The sequence below is a fragment of the Pongo abelii genome, chromosome 10 (genome assembly GCF_028885655.2).
Source record: "Pongo abelii isolate AG06213 chromosome 10, NHGRI_mPonAbe1-v2.0_pri, whole genome shotgun sequence".
Taxonomy (NCBI): Eukaryota; Metazoa; Chordata; class Mammalia; order Primates; family Hominidae; genus Pongo; species Pongo abelii.
In genome coordinates, this window is record NC_071995.2 from 89,501,925 (window position 1) to 89,528,161 (window position 26,237).

The 26,237-nt window shown below is 33.7% G+C and overlaps 1 protein-coding gene across 1 annotated transcript; it reads right to left on the reverse strand.

The window, feature by feature from the left end:
- Positions 1 to 14,938: 14,938 nt before the first annotated feature.
- On the reverse strand, positions 14,939 to 22,446 carry KERA (keratocan). The gene is made up of 3 exons (XM_002823575.4): positions 22,167 to 22,446; positions 19,841 to 20,734; positions 14,939 to 15,965 (listed from the first exon to the last, which is right to left on the reverse strand). Exons 2-3 carry the CDS (start codon positions 20,724 to 20,726, stop codon positions 15,793 to 15,795), a joined length of 1,059 nt encoding a protein of 352 aa, XP_002823621.1. The 5' UTR covers positions 20,727 to 20,734; positions 22,167 to 22,446; the 3' UTR covers positions 14,939 to 15,792.
- Between the last annotated feature and the right edge of the window lie 3,791 nt (positions 22,447 to 26,237).

Below are 26,237 nucleotides of genomic sequence, written 5' to 3' on the forward strand. Positions count from 1 at the left end.
AAACAAACAAACAAAAAAAACACGCACACACAACTAGTTTTATTAAGTGATAAACTGTTAAAAATAAAAAATAAAGAGAATATCCTAAAAGTAGACAGAGGAAAATATGTCAGATTTGATATATTATCTATGGGGGATTAACAATACAAATAACAACGGACTTCTGATAAAACAACAATAGAGGTCAGCTGATAGTGGAGTGACATCTTTAAGTGCTGAAATGATGTCTACTATGAAGTTAATATACAGAAAAAAATAATTCTCCAAAAATAAGGGAAGTAAGCCAGGCAGAAAAACACAAATATCACATGTTCTCACTCATATGTGGGAGCTAAAAAAAAAATCAAACTCACAAAGATAGAGAGTAGAATGATGGTCAGCAGAGGCTGGGAAGGGTCACGGGGAGACAGGGATAATATGAGGATAGTTAATGAGTACAAAAATACAGTTTGATAGAATGAAAAAGATCCTGGATTTGGTAGCGCAATACCGTGTCTACAGTTAACAGTAATTTATTATATATTTTAAAATAACTGAAAGAGTGAAATTGGAATGTTCCTAACAAAAAGAAGAGCTAAATACCTAATGGGATAATTACCCTGATTTTATCAATACACAAAATATCACATGTACCTTATACATATATGTAGCGACCATATACCCACAATAATTAAAAATAAATGTAAAATAAAGGCATTTTCAATGAATTTTCAAAAACAGTAGGTCGGCAGTGTTTAGTACTTCTAGAAGAAGTGCTAATACTTTTTTTCAGGCTGAAAGAAAAGTTTGAAGCTGGAGGAAGAAATGTGGAACATCATAAATGAAAAATATATACATAAGCATGCAACAATATTTTATTCTATTTATTTAAAACAATTATATATGACCCTAAAGCAAAAATTATAATGCTCTTCTGTGGGAATTATAACATATGTAGATGTAATATATGTGATAACAACACACAAAAAAATGGGGATAACTGGAACAATACCCTCTGAAGCAGGAATCTAGAGTTTAGACATGCTACACTTCACTTCCCCCATCTCTTTGATTAGTTTATACTGTATCACTGCTTCTCTTTGTAGTCTGTGAAAAAGTCATTCAACTTTCAAGTCATGTGACTCTATCCAATGTACCTTCCTGAAAATTTTTAGAGTAAACAAGTGCTGTAGGCTTCATTAACACCAATGATATACTTATTCCATTGTGTTGCAACTACCATATATGACAATCCGCTGCTAGACTCCTTGAGAGCAGGCACTATAATTTCATTGTTCTGTGTACATGCTGTAGCTTTTACAAATATATCTACTTCCTGGAAGACACTAAAAGTTCAATGACTAAAGAGGTGATTAACTGAAGGAAAAAATGATTGAATGAAAATATGCATCACTGATTAAAAGGGAAATTAGCAAGAATAAAGAACTTTTAGGGAAAAGAAGCTAAGTTTGGGCACACCAAATTGGTGGTGCTTAAGTAGCAATCACATCAAGATGTTACAAAAGCTCTGAAATGTGGATTTGAATTATAAGAGAAAGGCAGAATTTAGAGATATAGCGAGTGGTAATAATTGAGACAAATCTCATTACAGGAAAATAAAGTGCACAGAAAAGAAAGGCTCTTAGAAATCTCTTAAAAGTAACTTTCTTTTAGCTTTAATCACATGGCTGCTAACCTCTGGCAGCCTAAAACTCTATCCAAAATTCATATATTTCATCCAGCAAAAAAGATTTTGACTATATAAACTATGGTTGTCAATGGAAAAAATGTTTTAATATGTTACAGAAGGCTTATTGCCTAACCAGACTTGCTCTGGCTCTTTATTTTCATAAGTTAACTTCCTACTGTTTAAAATGCAGCTTTCTCTCTCCATGAGTTCTTTATTATCTGCTTTCATGATTAACATCTGGCATCAATAATATGGTATTTTTGGAAACAATTTTAATCATAAGGCTTTCTTGAGGATCTGGGTTTGTTTGGGATTTTTTTTTATTACTTACACATGCTATCATTCCTTTTCTTTCTTTCTTTTTAAAATTCAAAATTAAGCATTGAGTAACTTTTTTCCAAACCTTGAGGTAATATTGCTTGTACTACATGAACTATAATGAACATTTGTGAGCTTGTCCAATTACTTTAACAGATGATTTGTCTTCTCCTGTGGAGATATTTTGTTTTAGCAGTGATAATTTATTCACTTTACAGATGGTTTCCTGACATTGGAAAGACATTCTGTTTTCTATTTAATGAAAAAAGGTAAATGTGGACATGAAGATTTTGGGGCCCAAACTAGAAAGAGTAGAATTATTGTAAAACTCCAAAAAATGTATTTAATCAAATACTCTTGGAACTTAGAACTGGAAGAGCAGTTAGTTTCATCAGTGTTTCAAGCTCACCATTCTTTTAATAAAAAAAAATTCTGAGGCCCAGACAGAAAGACTATTCCATTTTGCTATCAGCAAGTGGCAAGGCCAGAATGAGTTAAAACTCAGGTACCCTATTAAATTCTGTACTGTATCTACTACCAGGACAAATTTGCAATGCTATATACACATTAAAGCACGTATTTTAACATGACATTTTTCAAACTATGCCTTCACCTCCAATTACTCTTGATGCAGTCATGTTCAACTGACCACTTTATAGAGGAGAGAAATTGAATTGGTAACAATGGGAGTAATTATATAAAGTCCGTAGTTTCCCCACCCCACACTGGATATTTCCAAGAGGTGTCCTACATAGTCTCTCAGACAGCCCCCACTGTGTTTCATCCTCAGTTGTCGAACGTGGTACATTCATTACCACATTCTTCATTAATTTTTCTTGCTTTTCTGCCTCAATTACCCCTTAATTTACTCCAGGGATAACTTACATTAGCTGTCCACACCTAAATCCTTGTCTCAGAATCTAATTTATGGATATATAAAATTAGGACAAAGGGAGAATTGGGAAATAAGTAATTTATCCTTTCCAGTCTCTATAGAGAAATGGGAAATAGAAAATGGGATTTGGGAATGGATTTTGGTGTAGCCAATCGACTATTTTTACTATAGCATCTGTTATTAATCACACTTAACTAATGAAAGCATTATAGTCTAGATATGTTATAAGGAGTCTGAAATCAGACAAGAAGTGAGTCAGTGCTGTGACTGACAAATATAATCTACTATTTACTTGTCAACAACTACAGGATGTGAGAACACATTCCCCATGGCTAAAATAAACTAGAAATAGAAGTGGACTGAATTTCTTTTGTTTTATTTGATCCTACAATTTATTTTCTCTACTTTGAAGACTGAGAATTAACATCTTTTTTATAAATAACATTTCTTATTTATAATAATTTTACTGGCTTATTTACATAGTTAAAGGTTCTATTACTATTTACTATTCATGGGCAACATGAATTAGATCCATGTATACTTACAAAGTTATCTATACACTTTCCAGTTTACTTTTGGTGATTAAAAACAGCATTTTTTTCTTTAAATTTATTTTTTGTTTTAATCTCAGCTATAAACTCAATGACTATACTACCCTCTTAGACAAGGGCCGAACTGATTACAGGAAACTTATTCTACCAGGACCTAAGACTCTGGTAGGAGTTCTAGTTTCTGATTTATTTAAATGTCATATAGGCATAGCATAATATTTTTGACAAATTATCTTCTGTTCACATTAGACTAATTATTTTCTTTGCTATTTCTGGCATCTTGATGATTTTTGTAGCCACTGTATTACATAGCTTTTCACACTCCCCTAGACAAAGTATATGGCTCAATAAATGCTTATTAAAAGAATTGTGAGTAGAGGCTGACTTTCTACTTAGAGAAAAAGAATACTGGTCTCTGAATATTTATTTCTTCTCAAATATACTATTAGATGTCACCCTATCAGAAATTAGTATCACCACCACCACCAAAAAAACGGGGAAAAATAGAATTTTAAAAAGGAACAATTCAGAGAATTTTTTTTTTTTTTTTGTGATGGGGTCTTGCTCTGTTGCCCAGGCTGGAGTGCAGTGGCGCGGTCTTCGCTCACTGCAAGCTCCGCCTCCTGGGTTCACATTATTCTCCTGCCTCAGCCTCCCAAGTAGCTGGGACTACAGGCGCCCGCCACCACACCCGGCTAATTTTTTTGTTTTTATAGTAGAGACGGGGTTTCACCATGTTAGCCAGGATGGTCTCGATCTCCTGACCTCGTTATCCGCCCACGTCGGCCTCCCGAAGTGCTGGGATTACAGGCGTGAGCCACTGCGCCTGGCCCAGAGAAGTTATTTTTTAAAGAGTTTTATGTGCTTGGAATAAATACAATTTTGATAAATGACATTGTGTAATATGTACCATCTGGAATCAAAATACTTGCCATTTAATAAAATAGATACAGAATGAATATTAGGGCATTTTTACAATATGATTGTAGAATAAGTATTCTTCTGATTTTAACAAATCATACATTAAAACAAATTTTGTTTGCCAACATTGTTTTTGGAGGTACATAAAATATGAGAAATTAAATGTAAAACTAATTTTTCTTGTGAAATTTTCCTTTAGAGTTGCCAATAATGGAGATCATACAATTCTTTCCAGATTTGCATTGGTTTGATTTTGTTGTATATGTGTGTATGTGTATGTGCATGCATGTGTGTGCAGTAAAATATGCAAAATGGGCTATCATTTTGGAACATTCATTCTCATTTACCACTGTGCCCAATTTAAATTTAGTAAAATTACAACATACTTTTGGCATGAAGTCCCTGAACTAATTATATGGTATTTAATTGCAAAGCTGATTGGTATATATTTACATGGCATCTGTAAAGATCATTTCAAGTGACTGTGAGCTTATTATATTTTCTTGCAAACATGTTCAAATTCATAACTCCATTTGAGAAGGAAAACCTTGAATATTAATTCATTGCCCTCGGGCTCCGTAGTCACAGCTGTTTCTTTTATAAACACAGAAGCTTTGATGTGGCAATTCTCATTTTATTCTGTTGAGATCTTTCACCAAACATTTGGAAGTATTCCTTAGGGCCAAAATATTCTGTCAGATAACTTAGAAATTATTGAAATATCTTGATCATTAGTGTTGAAAATTTACACTGATCATTCTTTTAAAAGTTTGTTTGCTTAGATTGTGAGGGTAAAAAGCTTCAATTTTCATAAGCAATGGATTGGTTTTACTCACTTTATTAATTAGTTTTATTTCTATCAAAAATTATGTATGCCTATATTTAAAGTTTGACATATTTTGAAGGATTGATAACTGAGGTTGAATCTAGAAGTGACTGATGTGTTTTCCTTTTTCTGGGATGTCTTGCCTTTAACCTTTTGGAAAAAACAAAACAATTGTATCAATCTTCAAACTACAGCAACTGAATGTTGTCTGATTGTCCTGTAAGCACTAAAACTTCTAGCATGAATTCTTGTGTATAGTAGTAATAATTGATTTGCCAAAATATGGGTAATACACACATGTAATCTAACTTTGTGTACCTTTGTTAGTTACTCAAAATGTTTAAATGAGTAAGTAAAGGAAACATTACATTTTCGGATGCTGTCTTAGTCCTTCTGAGCTGTTATTACAATACTTGAGAGTGGGTAATTTACAAAGAACAGAAACTCATTTCTCACAGTTCTGGAGGCTGGGAGTCCAAGATTAAGGTATCAGCCGCTGAAGGCCAGGTCTTTCCACTTCCAAGATGGCTTCTTGTTGCTGCATTCTCCAGAGGGGGGAATGTTGTGTCCTCACATGTTGAAAGTCAGAAGAGCAAGAGATCAAACACTGCTTGATGTTCCTTTTATAAGGATCTTAATACCAATCACAAAGGAGGAGCTCTCATGGCTTAATCGCCTCATAAAGGTCTTTAGAGTGGGTCCAGTTTGACTCTTGTGCTTACAAGCAGAGGAAATTTGAACATGCTGAGAACCCTCAGGGATGTGCACATACAGAAAAAATACCCTATGAGACACAAAGAAAAGGCAACCATTTGCAATCCAAGGAGGGAGGACTCAGGAGAAATCGAACTGGATCCTAAATTTTCTAGATCCTAAATTTCTAGATCCTAAATTTCCAGAACTGTGAAAAAATACATTTCTATTATTTAAGTCACCAAATCTGTGATATTTTGTTACGGTCGCCCTAGAAAGCTAACACACCTACCACGTTAAAGAAATCTATGAATTCTAGCGTTTTGAGAAGAAAGAAGCACATTAAACAATACATTTGGAAAGCAGTTGTTTGGAGTTCCACAGATTTGAAGGAAAAATGGAAAGCAACTCAAAGTAGTTTCAATATTTAACTGAAAAAAAAAATCTCGCAATTAGAGGAAAGAGGAATCTTACTACTATTAGGCATTAGAGAGTGAAAGTATAGGGAAAGGAGGTCTGGGGGTGGTTGTTGGATTATCAGTGGGACATTTGAGCAAAGTTTCTTATGTAGACCAAGTGGAGAAATAAGACATTTCTAAAAGCATAAAAATAATATTCACTGAAAGGTACTTACCTCTCAAAAGTGAAACTAATATCTACCTCTACATATGCAAGTCCAAATGTAGTCAGAATTCATTAAGGTTTAGTTAGCTCAGTTAAGTGACCCATGGTACCATACATAATCGCTTTCCCTTCTGTCTGTAGCTCTCTTTTGATGCTTTACTCCATGCACCTTTACCTTTAACTCTCTACTTTTAACACTTTGACAAACACTTCTCCTTCCTTTTCCCAGAACTCATGAAGATATTTCAAGTGGGAGGTCTCAAACACCTGCATGGCATTAAGTCTTTAATTAAGGTAATAAAAAACAGAGAAGATGCTCTCTAAACATATTTGCCTCACATTCCTCCTAGAATCTCACCGAAGTCATTGTGCAGAATTTTTATAAGGAATAAATCCATTACTGCAAAGAGAATTGAAGGGGAGGTCAACTGTGGAAGACGGATTTCAACATCTCTTTGGATGATAATGGAAACAAGGTGGAAATGTGTTAATTGGTTAATTAGAGATGACAAGGCTTCAGTTTAATGTCTGCTGAGGAATGAACACAGAAAAGGGATTCAATCTCCTATTGGAACCCAGCAGAAAAAAAAAAACAATATTTAGATACTCATACTGTGACTGTCCTTTTTTTAATCTTTCACGTTTTAGAATCAGTTTATAGGAAATGTATTGCAAACCTCATTGATGCTTTAGTACAGTATAAGTTTGAACAACTTTGACCACGAAAATAAAGGTATATCTGACAAAAGATGATGTCAAAGTAGAGAGGATGGTTAGAAAATTACCTCGTCTCACAAAGAGAACAATTGAGATGGCCTTGTAGAGTTGTTGCAACTGGAAATAGAAGTATAAGAGTTTTTTTTCCTCCCAAAGTTTATTAACTAAGTTAAGAAATTCAAGTATTAACACAGCTATCAAAATATAGGAAGAAGGGAGTAGATAAGTATACGTGTGCTAAATGATCTTCCATAACAATCAATACAGGTTGCTTAAAGCTGCCAAATCAAGAAAGATAAAAACATATTATTAGCAGTATGTAGATAACTTCACAAAAACAGTAAATGCTAAGAACTGTTATTTCTAGGGAGTAGGACTGGAATAGAAAAGGTAGGGCAGTAAATTACTGTTCTCACTAGAAGCTTAGCTATTGGACTTTTACAAAGCTCATGCATCATTTAGAGACAAATTTAACCTTAAATTGGAAATGCTGTACTAATTTCATAGCATTAGGTTTTCATAATTTATCAATTCCTGTCACTAAAAAAGACATGCAAAATATGAATGAATTATTCATGATAGACTGTTATGATGTAATGACATATACTACAAAATTCAGTGGCTTAATACCCTCCCTCCAACAAAAGTTAATTTCTCTCACGTGGTACACTTTCTTGTATCAGTCCGCAGAGCAGGTCTGCCTTATGTAATCTCTCAGGCAGCCAGACTAATAGAATGGCAGACCTTCTGCCATCTGTCACTTGAAACGTGCAGACTTTCCCTCTCTCCACAACAGTGGAAAGGAAAAGAGAGTTGCACCTGAGCAATGCAATTTTTTGACCCAGAAGTAATCTATGTCACTTCCAGTTACTGCACAGTGACCAGAAATATTCTTATGGTTTCTTTGTTTTCTTTCAAGAAGAAGAGAAAGTTTAATTCCACTATGTGTCCTGAAAAAGAGAAATATGGTCTGAGTAAACACTGGACAGCTTCATTAAAATAAAGAAATTTGCATTTAAAGATTTTAGGTGAGTACAATATTGTGATCAGTATTTGGAAACCTGTACAAACTACTAGTATATTGTAAGGGAAAATAACTAATACATTATCCAGTCTTTTTCTCCCTCTATATATTTTTTCACAAACTTTTATGACAAAACTTTTGAGAAAACAAACTTGAAAGAATTTTACAATGAATACCTATATACCAAGCACCTAGACTCTAATATTAGCATTCGACTATTCTAGCTCTGTCACATATTGTTCCAGGTATATGGCCATCTAAAATCTCTATGGTGCATCTTTGTTTAAGAAATTCAAATGTTAATAATACCAATAATATTAATGATAATAATCTTGTTCATCAGCACCTAGTATATTTAGGCATCTTAACTACACTATTACTCTAAGAGGACTCTCAGGCAAAGCATATTATTCTTTGCCTACTGTAATTAAAGAACCAATGTTGCAAGTGTTTAATTAACTTGCTCAGTTCCTTTAGCAGATAGAGAATTCAAACTCATTTGTATCTGAGTCAACAGTCTCTATGCTCTATGTAATATACCTCACCATCCTTGATTTTTGATACATTGGTGTACTAAGTAACTCAAAACATTTTGTCTCTTTCTTCTTAACTATATAAAGACCTTGTATATGATCTTACTATGAAGAAGTAGCTTATCTTGTATAGAAATCTTGTTTGTTCCATGTCTGTTTCCATTTCTCTGAAGGCAGAGTCTCTACCTTTGAACCTGAATCATGTGCTTGGTTTATACTCCCATTAACCAACAGCTTTTTAATGTCATTTTTAATGTAAGTGAGAGCCCAGAAAATTGAATATATGGCAGAACTCTTGCCCTATTGGAAACAAATCCTGGCACCATAGTATACACAATGGATAGCTTTTCAGATGACTTTTGCAAAACACAGTTCTGCTAGTCATTTTATGGTTCTGATCTTTTTCCAGGACGACTTTAACTTGTCTTAAGAAACCGTTAAGAACTCAAGACAATGAATCTTTTACTACACTTGAATTTTGTTTGCTCAGCTGAATGTTACAAAGTAAGTAATATTTTTGAGAGTTATAAAAATAAATACAAATATAAAGATAATAATTCTGTGATTTGCCAAATCATGTTATATTTGCTTCACAGTTTTTTCTACAATATGCTCATATATTATTTGCTTTCTTTTCCCAGTATAGAAATACTCTCAGCAAAATGTCCTGAGATCTGTCACAGCTGCATAAAGAACATAAATTTTTTAGAATTTTTGGTAAATATGACATTTCACTGTTTTGCTAAGTCATAAATCACCTTCGTTATATGCAGTGCTGCAGATGTTGTGCAAACTTTCATTCAATGGGACAAATAACTTTTAAACAAGTGTTTTAATAATCAATTTCTATGTATTTATATGTATTATCCTATAATAATCCTTTAACTTTTTTCAGTTATAATGACATATTTTATCATTAGAATTAGTATAACATAGTGGTCAAAAGCAGGGCCTCTGAAGCCAGACTGCTTAGGTATGAATCCTGTATCTGCCTTGCAGCAGTTATGTGACACTGAACAAGACATTCAAACTATTTGTTTTCAATAGTTCAAAATTTTCATCATTTTATGCTCTCTTCTTTCCTGGGTTCTGAAGTAAATAATGATCACTTGCATCAGAGATTCCTACCAAATTCGAGTTCCTTGATCTTTTGACTTCGTGACTTACTTCCTCTTAATTTTGGGAGTCCCATCCTATGACCACACCCAGAATCTTTTCATTTCTCAACATTGAGCCTCTTAAGATATCTTAAGCTGTAGGCTCCCAGGCTCAGGTTACTCTTTTTCTTCCAGCTTATACATGCCATAACGCCTCTCATACCTGTACTTCAACCTACTGAGCCTTCAGTATTTTTCTCCCAATTGCCTGTCCCCTCCTGATCTCATTATTTTTTTCACTATCCAACTTCAACTTCATAGTTCACTAGCCCCATTCTATCACCCTCAACTTCACTTGTCTGTTTACCCACACATTGCATAAAAATTTAAAACCTTTGACATGGATGAGTTCATCATTTATTTTTCTCAGTTTTTTATTCATAAAATGGTCTGATCTGGTGGAGAAAGTCTATGCAATTGTGTGTATCAGAGTCCCTCCTAATAATAAAATTTCAACCTATCATTTATTGGGTATTTTCTATGTGTCAGATGATAAAAAGTTTTACATCTGTTCTCTCTTAATTCTCACAGCAACTGTGTAAGATAGATGATATTGTTCTTTATTTTACAGATGAGGATCCAATGCTTAGAAATGTTAAGACATTTACCAAAGATCAAAGACTTAGTAACAGCACAGGGTGGATTTGAAACTTGATCTTTTCTCTCCATAGCACAAGTTCTTGACCACTGTACATGTAATTACCAATATATGTAGGTTGAAATGTACAATTTTACAATGTGCTTTCTACTTGTTTTTTTTTTTAACTTTCTGTTCTTCCCTTCTTTTGGATTCCATAAATAACTTTTCACTCTTTTTTTTCCATTGTATTAGTTTGACCGTTATACATTCTCTACCTATATGCTCTGGTTAACTTTGAATAAAACTTTGAATAAAAAAATGCATCCATCCTTTATGACATATAACCTAACTGTAACCAATAAACTTTACACTCCTTCTAGGCAATGCACCATTCTTAGAGCATTGTAAATTTTAAGTATCTTTATCTACCCATCAATCTATCAAATACCCATATTATGATAAGAAATATTAGTGCATGTATGTGTATATGTTTGTGTGTTTGGGCATATATATATACACACACACATATATACACATACACATGCACACAATAATAATAAATAACACTTACTTAGTACTTACCATGTATATATATATATATATGCAGAGAGAGAGAGAGAGAGAGAGAGATTAATGTCTTGGCCCTTGGCTTCCAGATATAGAGCTTCTAAAACTCTTGTAGATGGGGGCAATAGGATAATCTTTTGTTCTAATATTTGGTTTTTGATCCCAGTTATTGACACAGCTCTTAAGATCTCTGTAGTTTTCTGAATGATAGGAACACCTGATACAGAGCTCCTAAATCCTTTGATATATCCTGCATGATTGAAGCATCTTTTGTTCTAATGAGGCAACTCCTTGATAGCCTCTGGATGGAGGCTAGTTGCCCAGGAAACAACTGGCTTGCAAGGGTTTAAACTTTCATCTGCCATGACCGTCAGCGAGGGAAGAGAGGCTTACGGTTGAGTTGACCACTAATGGCCAGTGATGCAATCAATTATGCCAACATAATGAAGCCTCCATAAAAACCCTTAAGCACGCAGTCCCAGAGCTTCCAGTTTGCTGAGCACCTGGAGGTGTCATAAGGCTCCATGCCCCTTTTTATATACTTACCCTATACATTTCTTCCATCTGGCTATTCATCTGTATCCTTTGTAATATCTTTTATAATAAATCTATAAATGTAAGTAAAGTGTTTCCTCTAGTCTATGAGCTACCTTAGCAAATTAATCAAACCTGTTGAGGGGCTCGCGGAAACTCCAATTTATAGCTGGTTGGTCAGACATGTAGGAGAAAATCTACTGTTTGCCTTTGGCATCTGAAGTTGGGGCCTGGGGCACTTTTGTGGGACTAAACTCTTAACCTGTGAGACCTGACACTGTCTCCACATCGGTAGTTCCAGAATTGAATTGAATTATGGAATACCCAGCTTCTGTCTGCCGTAGAATTAGGTTTGGTGGGTGGGGAGAAATTCCCTCACATTTTGGTGACCAGAGGTAAAGTGTTCTGTTGAATGTGTGAGAGTAGGAAAAAGACTTATTTCTTCCCACTTCTTACACACACACACACACACACACACATTTTTACACTCAATTATTTTGATGATTTGCTGAATTCTTTGACACAAGTCTTATCAAATATGTCATCTGGAATTTTTTTCCACCATACCATTCATCCTATCTAGGTTTTTTTTAAGGGTATTTGGAAAAGTTAAATAAAATAATTCTGTTGCAATATTTTTAACCACCAAAAATCTATCTTAATTTTTTAAAACACCATTTGCAAATAAATTGCTCAGTCGATCCTTGTATATTTCTTTTCTTTGATTTGTGCCCTTTTTTCTTGCTTATGAATTAAATTTATGGTATTTACATGGAAAGATTATAGATAATATTATTTTGTTTTGTTTTGTATTGTATTTTAAGTAGGTCCATTAAATGATGGATTGAACATTTATAAGAGCCATAATCTACAAAATGGCTTGAACTTATCTCCTAGTTATTACTCCTGAGTTTTAAGAATGATAGTCACATTGTACATAACATCAAGAAAGAGAACAGCATATCATTTGAAAGCTTCAGGGAACCTATAGTAGCTTTGTACATATGTCAAAAAATTGTATGAAGAAAGTGATTCCATTACTCTTAGCTTCACATGTCAATACTCCGAATGATGTCTGTATTCTCCTAATCTGTCCCCTGTTCCTGACCAGTCTTACCTCATGGGAGTATGAATGTTTAAGTGCAAAATTCTTCCAAATTATTGAATAGATTAACAAAATCTAGAAAATTGTACCTACGTGTTTATATATTCATCCAGATCTCATTCAATAACTTATATGACATCTTCTTCTGGATGAATCACATTTGAACAAGTTCAAACTATGTGTAAAAACAAACTCATGATTCTTTCTAAATGTATCTCTATTAGAAAATATACTGCCATCTATTCTGTCATGCAAGCCAGAAACTTTAATATCCTCGTTCCTCTCACTCCTCTTTATACAATCTGCCACCAAGTCTTGACAATGTTACCTTCTAATATTCTCACATTTGTCCACTTTCCTCTAATTCCACCACAACCTTATAATCCAAACTTCCTTTTTTTTTTTCTAGCTTGTACTGTAAGATTGAAGTTCTAACCAATCTCTGAACATTTATTTTTGGTTCCCTCCAAACTGTTTTATTCACAGTGCCAAGGAGAAACATACACATGCACACAGTAATAATAATAAATAACACTTACTTAGTATTTACCATGGGTCAGGTGCTGTTCAAGGGATTTACATATTCCAACTCATTTAATCCTCACCATATGGTAGGTGCCATTACCTGCCTCCATTTTACAGATAAGAGAACACTGAGGCACACATAATTTAAAGGTTCTGCCCAGGATATGAAGCCAATAAGTGGCAAAGCTGGGATTTGAACTCAGCAACTTTAGCTTCAATGTTAGTGTTCTTTACCACTGCATGATGTTACTCTACAATGAAAATAATCCCTTATGATTTAAAACTCTTCATTGACTTTCAAATTATTCCTAAGGACTAGAATCTTTAAATTCTGCGTGGAATATTCTTCCCTTCTACCTTGTGCTGCTAAGTACTTTTAATCTTTTATATGTTTCCTTAATCATTATTTCTTTAGGGAATCCTTCTCTCAAATCACTATTATTAATTCCTTTGCAGCATTCAGCTCTCTGTTAATATTTATCACATATGAAATTGTACATATTTTTGTGATTTTCAGTTAATTTGTTTCTCACTGTAGAATAAACCATAAACAATATTATTTCATCTGTGTGTAGTACAGTCATATATATGGTACTCAAGAAATATTTAAAGAAGGAGGGAAGGTAGAAAATTCTTAGAGTTGAAAAGTTCTTGGAGAAACATACCATGACAATGTTGTTTCCACATAGGACTCCATTTTATACTCTTCCTCTTGAATTATCACTTATTCACTGTTTGAAGTCCAGAGGTGGGTAACTCTACCTCAAGAAAAGTTACTTCCATTGCCGGGTGACTTGGAACAATATTAGAAAATTCTTTCTTAACTAGAGCCAAAATATGACTTCTTATCAATTTTAACCATATGTTCTACTCTTCATTTTGGGGCTTCCTGGAATATGTTTTGTGCCCTTTTCAAATGGCATGTTTTCAAATATTTAAAGTTATGTTCCCCTTCACATATTTTTTCTCAGTCTAATGATATCTGATTACTTCTATTTGTATGACATAATTTTTATAATTTTATTTATGTGCTTTGAGGTCATTTAAAGCACTTTTCTTTTTGTTAATGTCAATTGATTTGATTTATTACTTTCAGCCAGCATTTTAAAAACTGTGTTCAAAGTTTGTTGATTGGTTCTCCTTCCTCAATCTCAAATAAGTTTTGGTGTAAAAATAAGTAGTAAGTTTGGTATAAGGTAATAGTAAGGATTGGTTCTTCTTCACCCTCAAATAAGTTTGGTGTAAAAACATAGTTGCACATTAGATTATTTTCTTGGAAATTTACATTATAAAATGGCATATTAAGTTTCTGAGAGGCTTTGAGGTAAACAATTGGACATTTTTAACCTAGTGTTTTACAAATATATATAATCATTTTTCTGTGGAAATATGCCAGATTTGTAGGATTTTTAAGAATACTGTTGGGATAATGTATATAAAGGCATCCATTGATCTTTATGGAATACAGGTTGCTTATAGCATATGCTTGTAAAGTCATAAGGCTAATGTAAAGTACACAGTACTTTGTTACTTAATGAAATTCCATTTTTCTTAATTCACAAAAATCAGAAATATTATGTCAAGTGATTAGAATAAAAATTTTTTGTGTTTTCTGGAAGAAAAGGAAAATGAAGGTAGGAGTAAACATATTTGAATATATTTATGCCAGAAAAATGAAAATAATTTTTACTATAATACATTTTTATTAAAACATGTTCTTCAATGAAGCTTGCTAATTTTTTTGAAATATTCTGCTTTGTTAGAAAGCATTCAATATTTTTATTTAGAAAATCCAAAAAACACAATCAAATATAAAGAACAATTTGCAATTTAAGTGGATTTCAAATGTTAAAACACTAAGATTCCACAAGAAATGCATTATAATAAACATAAAATTTAGAACTTATAAGAATACAGTGGACTATATCTAAAAACAACAGCTACAAGAAATGGTAATGAACTAGAAATGACTGCTGTTTCATTATTTGATATTAAATAACAAGAATTCTTTAGTGATGAAGTATTTGATTCATTCCATGCCCATTCTGAAGCTAAATATCAAACTTGTACCGCCAACAGCTACTTAGCAATCTGCAATTATTTTATTATGATTACAATTAAGAAATATTTTATTTTCTCATTTTCTTCAGGTCATTCTCCTGTTTGATTATTACATTTATACTGTAAATTATGGTATCTGCATAAGTAATTTTAAACATACACAAATATGTCCTTTTTATTGTATAAGAATATAATTGTGTTATTTAGTGTTAATAAGCTATGGAAGAGACCAAAATAAAACTATCTTTGAGTTGATAAACTATCTTAACTCTGTGTCTGTTTTATTAATTAAAAGAAAAGCAAATTAATGCAGGCTTGATGCATGTAACTGGCAAAAGCATCTTTGAATAGAAAAAATACACTGCACAAATGAAAATGGTGGCCGAGAGCAATGGGGAATATAACTTGTGTCCTAAACCTATTAATGGTAACCACATTTCATGTCAGAAACATTAGCTCATTAAACTAATTTTAGATTTGGTGAGAATGTGTTTAAATAATGACAGCCTGCAGAAGTCTGAAGCAGGTCATTAAAGCCATTGGAATTGGTGGTTTGATTTCATTTCCATCCAGACGGAGGTAGCGAAGATGAGGTCCATAACTGAAGGAATCTCGTTCTGCAGGCAGCATGGATGGGCTGGGACATATTACAGAGACATTCACGCCTACAGAGACAAAGAGAATAGATGAATGAATTGGAACACAAGAGAAACTAACAGTGGGAAGACCAAACAACTAATGCCATGGTCCTATGGAGGGCTTAGTGGCCTAATATATGAAAATAGTGGTTATACAAAACATTTGTATCAGTGAGAGATTGTGCCTATCTGTTTCCCCCAAACAAACATTCAGCAAACTTACAGTCATCTCAGTCCATGTTCTGCTACTTAGTATAGAGCACTAGTAAGGAAATACTGTTAAGATCTGTGATAGAAACAAAGGTGTATAAGACATCACTTGTTTTTTAAACTTGCAGGTAAGATAAAGCACATTTAGATTGCTGTAGGTAGGATTTAGGGTATCAGAGGTGGAGACAACAGTTCAGAGTTGGGACTGAAAGAATGGGTAAGTATAACAGTGGATGGATGGATGGATGGATCCTGGATGGGTAAGTAGAAAATCAATCTAATATAAAAGAAAATGCTTGAAAATTACCTTAAAATATGCAAAATAATGTACATAACATGATTTTAAAAGTACAATTAACATAACTTTATATAAGCAATACAGAAAACAATCTTGAATCTTCAACTTCAAATTTATTTAATTGGAAACTAAAATTTTGCCAAGAATTGAATGACAAAGAACTCAAGCCAGAAAATATCCCAGCACCCTTTTCATATGGTTAGGATGGGAGTAATTGTGCACCTGCCTTGGATCAAAGCCCTTGGCACCAATGACTATGCTGAGATTTAGGAACATACAGGAGAGAAGGCCAGTTAAACTAGCAAAATTCAGGGAACTCTGTAACAGCTGATTTCAACCATTAATCCATATATTACCTTTACATTCCTTTTCAAAACCATTCCAAACAAGAGATCTTCCCTGATTAGACCCACTGAACTTGGGCAATGCCCATCCTCTGTGGCCTATTGTTTTATACAGATTCATATTGTAGTGAATAATTTTATGTTTCCAGCAAGGTTGCTTTTCTTTGAATTTATGCCATTTTGTAAACTGAATTTAATAAAAATAATGACTCATTTGAATAGCAGTTTAGTTGTTATAAAACCAGGTTCTCTTTTTTTACATACATTCAAGTATCACCTGATCATCTCACAGGCTTTGTCAGGCAATATTATTATTCTCCTTACCTGGGCATTTGTGGGAATTCTGGTTCAGAGAAATAAGGAAATGCACACAACGTATTTCAGCAAGTAAGTGGCAGAGCTGAGACCTGGCCTGGTCTTTCTATTTCCACAATTGGTCTCTTGCTCAAGAGAATATGTCCCTTTCAATGTGCAATCCCCTTATCCTCATCAAGCTCATGTCCCATAATCAATGTATGTCTGAATAAATGAATATAAAAAAGAAATATTCTAAATTTAATTACATTTTCATAAATTACAGTGTTTCTCAGGGAACACCAGAAAGTAATGTAGCTGAGTAAATAACATTTTTACCTAATCTTAAATCCCTGAAAGTTTTCAGAAAAATAAATATTTCCATCATATTGCTTAAGACAAGTTCACTGTCTTGTAAATTTTGATGGCTTTTCATAGAAGAGGTATGTTTCTTAGAGACCACTTTATCACAACTAGAGTAGATTATGTGGCAAGAAGAAGCAAGTACTTAAACAGTTTTGACACAGTGTGATATTATTATGTCAATAATTCTCTCCAGGGAAACTCTTGTATTTATTTTCTTAAATATTGAAATGACAAAATTTGACATCTACATTAAAAAGTAAATAACTAGATTTCTCTTTGTTGCTGTTCTACTGATAGAATTTTTAAAAAAATTTGTATTCATGACAATGAAGGAAAGTATTGTTATTATACTGTATGAGTGAATAAAACACTTTAGACTCAGGTTCTGGCTACTGCATTTACCCTTTGTCCTTGGGCAAATATCCTCCCCTAGCTGATCTTCAGTTTCTCTTTCTTCAGAAATTCCTAATAATATCACACAAGTTTCCTGCAAGGATTAAATAGTAGTTCTCAAATCGTGAGCCAGCAATATCAATACTATTAATACCCAGGGACTAAACTGTGAGGCCCAACCTCTGACCTAGCAAGTCAGAAATTCTGGGGGTGGGAAACAACAGCCTGGGTTTACAAGATCTCCAGGTGATTCTGATGCACACTAAGATTTGAGAACGACAGAAAATTAGAAATCTGTGAGAAAACACTTTGATAAAACTCTAAAATGTGGGTCTATACTACACACATAACACTCTATAAGCTAAAGTCTTATACTTCTCAACTGTGATTTAAATATTGCTACCTCACTCCTAAACACCCTAATTCACAAATGCTCAGGATGAAACGCCTAATTTGTAAGCAAGGGCTCTATGTGGAGTCACGTGAAGTTTACTTCCCACATCAATTGTTCATGGGGCTTTTAAGGAATGTACCTGTAATATACCTGTAGAAGCACAGAACACTTGTCAGGAAAAATTATATATTTAGGTCAATATTGTTGTTGTTCTATTTGATTCAGCTAAACAGATTTCATTTCTTAACTTTTTTTTCTGTTGCATCTTTTGTTTTTGACTACAGGATTAAACAATACATTTCATTACTATGGAAAAATAACCACTGTGATGGCAGGCTGCCATTTAGTTCCTGGATTGTAGGCTCAAGTACACTGTTATCTAATTTCCCCCACCAAAAAAACAAAAAAGTCTTAAATAACTGAGCAGCACCCAGTGGAAAAATAGTCTGTTCCTATAAATGATATGTTTATGTGATTATTTGCTTAAAAAGCTTTAGTGAGTAATACCCAGGCAGCACAACCTTTTGACAAATTATCTTTGTTATTCTCTTACAAACTATCCTGACTGAATATTACTTTTGGAATTCATTTTCTTAGGTTGTCCTGGAGAAATCTCCCGAAAGTTATTTTTAAAGGGTCTACTCTGAGGTTGAAGATGCATAGATAAATGCCAGGCTAGGTATCGTATCCCTGTGGCTGGACCTATTTTTACGCCAAGTCCAGCCTGGTCTCATGCGTAATTGTGAAGAAGCCAAGTTTGTCTCTAATGTGTCCAACATCTGCTTTTTATAATCACTTCTTCTCTTGATGATGCCTCTGCCTCCAAAAACTTTGAATTTATCTCTCACTCCTTTATGAAAAGCTCTTTTCAGGAAAGGAGAGAGTATTCTACCTGACGATTGCCTGTAAGTCCCAAGGAGTTGCCAGCTACCAGGGAAATTTCTTTCCATTTTAATTAATAAAGCCTTAAACTATAGTAGTGGTTCTCAATGTGTAGTTCCCAGAACATCAACTGGACGGCTGTTAGAGATGAAAATTCTCAAGTCTAACTCCACATCTACTGAATCAGAAATTCTGGGGGTAGAGTCACCAGCCTTTACACACTTGTTTGAGACTTCCACTGTAATTAGGGGAGTTTAATTAGAGACTCCAATTAGGAGGGTTTCAGGCATCATCTGTCATATAGTGTTTAGGACAGAGATGCCTTCCTAATGCCTCTTAAATCATATTTTCTTTATTAATAGTCATGAGGTTGTTTGTGCCCAGTATGGTTTCTTAAATAAGCCTACCCAACGGGGCAGAAATATTGGAATCTCCTGGAGTAAAAGAAAATAGAGGCATTTAGTTTCTCTAATGGATAATAGTCCTCTGTAGATGACTCAAGTCCACTTTTTAGTCTTCAGTTTGAAGACTGGACTTCTTGGTTCATTAAGACTGTCTGCGTATAGACAAAATTTAATACTGAAAAATTGAAAACACACTAAAAATCTAAAGGAACATTAGTGGGGGAGGGGGCAACACACTTGCTCTTTTTAATGAAAATAAAGATACATTTAATGACCATAAGCCCTTTAGTCAAAGACATACTCTGCAGGTTACTTACTTTTAATTTTGTTATGATCAAGGTGAAGGTGCTGCAGATGAGCACTGATTCGGGGAACCTTTGTGAGTTGATTGTGCGACAGTTGAAGATCTAGAATTGATGATACATCAAATCCTCTTGATGGGAGACCCTCATCTGACAATTTGTTGTGATTTAGTCTCAAAAAGGCCACTTTCGGAATCACATTAAAATAATTTTCTGGTATTCCTTCAATGGAATTGTTGTCTAAAAACAACTGCATTGTATTGGCTGGTAATCTTGGAGGCATATTCCTCAGGGCATTCTTGGCCATGTTTAGCTGCATGAGGTTCTTGAGTCCTTTAAAAGTGTCTCTTTGAAAGGCATTGTCCACTAATTTATTGTTCTGTAGGTCAAGAAGGGTCAGGTTCTCCAGATTGCTAAAGGTCCCTTGAGGAATTCTGGACACCTTATTTCTAGCTAATTGTAATTGTTCTAAACTTCTTGGCAATGGAGAAGGTACCTCCTCTAGCTCATTATCTTCCAGAAATAAGAAGAGCAACTTCTTCAGCTGGATTAGGGCTCCTTTTTCAATTCCATAGTTGGTTATTTTGTTCTTGTTTAGATTTATCCATCTTAGCTGGGTGGCATTCTCAAATGGCTTTTCAGGAATGGTTTCTATCAGGTTGTTTTGAAGATAAAGATACCAAATTCTTGAAGGAATAGCAGGAATTTCTTTGAGACCTCTATTTTCACAATATAAAGCAGTAGGAAAACTGGGTGGGCAGAAACATTCCATGGGACACTCGAAGTCATGAATAGTCCAATCATCTGAATCATGTATCTCATAGACCTGCCTCACACTTCTAGACCACACAGTGTCTGTTATGAAAAACACCCACATGATGAAACAGATTGTGCCTGCCATTATAGCACCTACAGAAAAAGGAACACAACTGTTAGATATTTGAAGATCTTGACCTTTAGATAATTTTATACATCAAAATGATCAGTAAACATTGCTTCTTCAGGGAAGAGGTGAAAATATGTCAACATTTCATACACGGATCTTAATTAATACACATTAGTTAGTAGGCACCATATGCAAAGCATTTTGCAAACATTGAGAATAATTCACCAACTTGTAGCTTTCTGGTTGTAACCCAAACACAATAAAAGCTGAGAAAAGGAAAGAAAATTTTAGCAGCTCTAAGTGTTTTTCCATTTCAAGCTATTTAATTTAAAGAACTGAACTGAAACCAGTAGTTGAATACGAGAGTACAAAAAAGTGATCTTTTAAAAACTCAAACTGGGAATCTGTGTTGTTCCTGAGAGGAAGGCATATGCTTTTACTTTTACTCTTAAATGAGCAGAACATCTGGATGAGATTTCCTAGGCCTTTTGGCCCTTGAACCAAAGGAATGAAGAGATCAAAGAACATTTTAGCACTTTATGGTGAAGGAAGGTTCTAGGATCTGAATAAAAATGTGATTAATCTGTTATTCTCTAGCTCAACTTCTCAGGTGAGTTTTTTGAGGGTGGGGGAAGATGTCTATAATTTTAAGCACACAATTAAGTTGTTCAGCCAAGCTATTGAGTTATCAATTCTTTCTCTCTCCCTCCCTCTCTCAGAGAATATGTATATTCTGTCTCTATATATGTGTATATATGTATATATAGAGATAGAGTTTATTATATAGAGTTGAATACATTGTGATGTATAGCACAAGTACATGAGTATTGTATTCAACTATGCCATTATTATGGTTGATAAGAAACAGAAACAACCAAAAAACATATTTAGGATACAGGTAGAGAATTTCTTTATATTCATATTATCAGTGTGGATAATAGAAAGTAGGTTAGCATTTACTAATATTTGATACATTTAAAACACATAAACCCTCCCCACTGATCATCAAAGATTATTGGCACAAATAATTATTTTAACAGGAAATATACATATATATTTTAATCATTTATAGCATACATATGTTACATATATATTTATATATATATATCAGTAACATTCTGACCAATGTACATTTATTGAACTGATTGATAATAGGATGAAATAAATTTTACTGATTCCTTAGGAAAAGATAAAGTCAACTTCATTTATGAAATGCTGATCATTCAATTTTGCCATTAAATTGCAGAAAACAAGTGCAGAGCTGCTTCTGCAGGCTGTCAAATTTTCTAGGATTGCAGAACGCTGCTCTGGCCATGTTCCAACAAAGAAACATTATTATTTTTTCTTTTTCAGAATAGGGTTTTGGTTTAGTATTGAAGTTGTAATCCTGCGTCTGTTGAATAAGTACTTTGCATGCTTAACTTTAAGAGTTTTTAAAAGTGCAAAATAGTTTACCTTGCCTTCCAGGAATACACCGTTGAGTCCTGTGTCTGAGTCTGAGGTTGGCTAAAAATCAGTTAAGAGAAAAAAAAATCTTTGACGAAAATAATTTGTTTTTACTTTAAGCTGTCAAGCCTCCTATGAGAAACAGTGAAACCTACTCGTCCCAGTCACCATGAACACCTTTGATCTATTGTTTCCACTTTGACAGGGCTTCAGAAGACTGCTTACCTCAGCCTTCTTGGATCTTCTTCTTCCTTTTCTATTGGTCACTGCTTGTACATGGTAATGGATTGACCCAGGCTCCACTGTCGTGTTTTTATGAATCCTTCGTAATATATATGCACTAGTAGATCCAAATTTAACCCCTCCAACAACCACGGAATCTTAGTGCCTACACAGCCCTGCAAAGGAAATTCTTACTTTAATCCTAAGAACCCATAAAAAAATTTCTAGGCAATTTTCATTCCTAATTCACAGTTCAATTCATTAGTACATGCTGTCATGTACTGATATCCAGACCTTATTTACCAATAGGCAGTTGAAGGCAGTTTTAAAGTATAACAAAAAGATATTTTAAAAGATTTTAAAACATTTTCCCTAGATTATCATTTCTTAAAAATTGAATATAAATAATTAAAAGCCAATGTCTTCTGTTTATATGGACATATTTTATCTGTTTCAGATATAAAATAGATGCTGTAATGTGTTTGACTAAGGGAAAAATAAATAAATACATGTATTTGAAAAAATGTAAATGTGATATCTGGAAAGCACTGCCTGATTTTGGTGCTAATCTTGGTATTATGCTTTGTTTCAGAGAAACAATTTTTGTATCCCTGTTTCCTATTGTATTTCTTTTAACAATGTATTCCAAGTACCTGCTAAGGTGGGATAATTTTTTATTCATTATAATATAACACATGTTTTGCATATAGTCCCTTATGAGACATTCTGTTACACTGCTACTTTTTCTTTACACATATCTATACTAGTGTGTCCTCCACTTCTGATATTTGATGAAAAAAAATATTATGCTTCTTGAGAAAAGATGCAAACAAAAAATATTTCATTTAGGTGTTATTATGTGGATTGATTGTTATGCTTTTGTTTTTCAAAATCTCTCTTATTCTAGCTTCAGTGAATGTTATATGACTCATTTAACAGCTCACATGAGTATTGTCAAAGAGCACCGTGAAGAGTAGTAAGCATTGGATTCAGAGGACCTTTTGTGAACCACCTCTTTCCTCTCTCCTAACCATAGGAGGGTCAATTAAAGTTCAGTTTTGTCATCTACAAAATAGTAATGGATTGCTTCACAGGGTTAGGTCTAGTTTGTTATAAACAATTACAGAAATAATAGCCTTATTTGGAATTAGCCCTACACTCTCAACTGGAAAATGCATTTATATTTAAGGGTTTTATAGATTAAGATCCTATTTTGACATGATTTTTTACTAGTCCTATAGGTATGTAGGTGTACTCACATCACATTTTAAGAAGACAACCAAATGTTACTTGCTTTCTCACAACAATTGTCTCCTCTCTCTGTTGCATTTTTTCTCCCTCTCTCTTCTTTTCCTAAACCCTCAGGATTTAAACAACAGATGATCTTCAAATCTGCATGGCCCTCTTCCAGCTATTGTCTTACTGTTAATTTTTTTAGCCAAACTGATTTTAGTCTTTTTATAATTTTCTTACACAAATGTTGCTACATGTTCATTGTAGGAAAATTAGAGTAGTAAACTGGCTGCCTACAATCTATTTCCTCTTCACCATTCCACTCATGATCTGCCTACCAAAATATGACTTCTAATTCTGCTTCCCTAAAATGGTTCTGACAGAAAATCAGCAATGATCCTCACATTTACTAATCTGTTGAAGTCTTTTAGTGTTAAGCATACTTGGCCTTTGACAATACTGACCCACCCGCTTTTATTAAATGTTTGTCTTAGTTGTTCTGACATCACTCTTTCCTAGTTGTCCTCCCATTTTCTGGTGACTTCCCTCTGTCTATGTCCCAAAGTTGTATTTCCTCTTTATAACATTATTTAAGAGCATTTCCAGCGTTTGGAACCCTTTGAGATTCTGTCCTCTATTTTGTGCTCTTCTTGCTCCATACACATTTCCTGCATGATTCTATGGTTCCAACCATCTCCTCCATCATGGTAACTCCTAAGTCTGTATCTGCAACCCAGCTTCTAGAAGAAGACCTGCTTTCCAATGTGTGTGTATATCTGCTTTCTAGACATCTCCTGTTGCATGTCTCAAGGGCGTATATGTAAAACGAAATTCTCTGTCTCCTTTTACTTATAACTGCTCATGTCATTTTATACTTTTGAGACTTTTGTCATATTCAGTCTCCCAAACCACAAATCTGGAAATCATTCTTAACTCTTCTCTCTCATTCTGTGCACATATGATAATAATCACATTTTAAGGACTTTGGGAGACATGATACAAATAAAAATGATCATCTACAATGCTTGCCGAGTTTGAATATCATTGTTTCCAGACTAAAAATATAGAATTGTTTCCACTGTCAGGGTAATCACTATCTGTGTCTCGATTTTTCCTGTAACATTCTAATTTACTTTTCTTTGATTATTGATTCTTGAAGAATGGGTACTTTAACTCTTCTCCGGAACTGTTTAAGTTGAATAAATTTCAGAAGTTAGTAAGAATGTCTGAGTCATATGAACTGATATAAAAATTAATAAAAGACTCTGGCTAGTCCTATCTGATATTTCAAAAAGGTAGAAAGGAATCCTAAAGTTTAATAAGGTGGCTATGGCACTATCTAGTGACAGTTTGATATTTTAAAGTCTATGAGGCTTTGCACATAGCAAGTAGTCAACAAATGTTTACTGAAGGAATAAGTGAGCAAATAAACATATAAGGCACTTGTATCACTTTTATAGCCATGAGTTTTTGATCAGCATAATTGTGTAAGTAGGAGCATAATGGAAAGCCTTAGATATTTGATGTTTTAAAAATGTGAGTTTGAATTTTCCTTTGGCAACTTAGTATTTGCTTGGCCTTGCATAGGCCATTTAACTATCATGAGCCTAAGTCTCCCCAGAATGTACTTGCCCTGAGAAGTGTTCGAGGTCATCTTAAGATCAAATGAGATAATGAAGGTGAACATGTTGGATAAGTATAGACAATTTTCATAGTGAAAAATTCAAAGTTCAAGGGGATCTTACAAATCATTTCTGCAAACTTTCCTTTCACATATGAGGAAATGATGCTAGAAATTTATTTCAGAAGAGAATGTGATAGTCGATAATTTTGCCTTCCAGACATAAATCCTTTCAGAAATTTGATACGAAATAAAGCTGTTGTTGTTGTATTTTTTGTAACTTCCCCCCTTTTTTTTTAGCATTTTTTGTTTTAAATTTACTTATGTTGCTTCTACTTCTTCCTACTAAAAAGGAAATACATTGCTAAACTGTCTTTCACTAAGGAATTTAGCTTGTCACATTCTTGAAGATTATTGACATTTAAAAGAGAAGACAATGCATGAGTGGATAAAACACATGAAATTTCAAATTTGCTGGCACTTGTATCTGACACATCTGTTTTCGGCGATGGTTGGATGGACTCCTTAGGTGCTCCTGGGAGCTTTGTTTATTTAGAATTGATTGAACTTATGCTAAGAAAAAGAATTTTCTCTTAATAAATCAATTTCAGCTTTGTTTGACTAAACTTTGTTACATAATTTTTTAAATATAAAAGGAATCCACTAAAATATATAACACACATATACACACACATATATATAAAATCTTAAAATGTCAAAGTAAGACATTTAAGATACTGTAATGATACATTTAAAAAGTCAAGACTACCACAAAACTCATAATGAAGGTAATAATTACCAACCCCATCCACTTCAGTGTAAGTCCTGCTCCCAAGACGCCATTATTTTTAACTTTATTCTAAAGCTTTTTTTTAGTATTTGCTTTAATATTCCAGCTTATATTATTTTTTAATTTATCAATTTAACCTTTTTAATTAAATTAACATTTAACATGCTTGCTTGGTCCCATATATGCATATCACAAGCTTTTATTAAAAAATATT

What these genes read in the sequence shown, in the direction of transcription:
- KERA (XM_002823575.4), bottom strand. Translation starts at nt 20,726, where the DNA reads ATGGCAGGCACAATCTGTTTCATCATGTGGGTGTTTTTCATAACAGAC. An exon ending in TGATCATAACAAAATTAAAA is followed by an intron (nt 15,966 to 19,840) that starts GTAAGTAACCTG and finishes TTGTCTCTGTAG; the next exon opens with GCGTGAATGTCTCTGTAATA.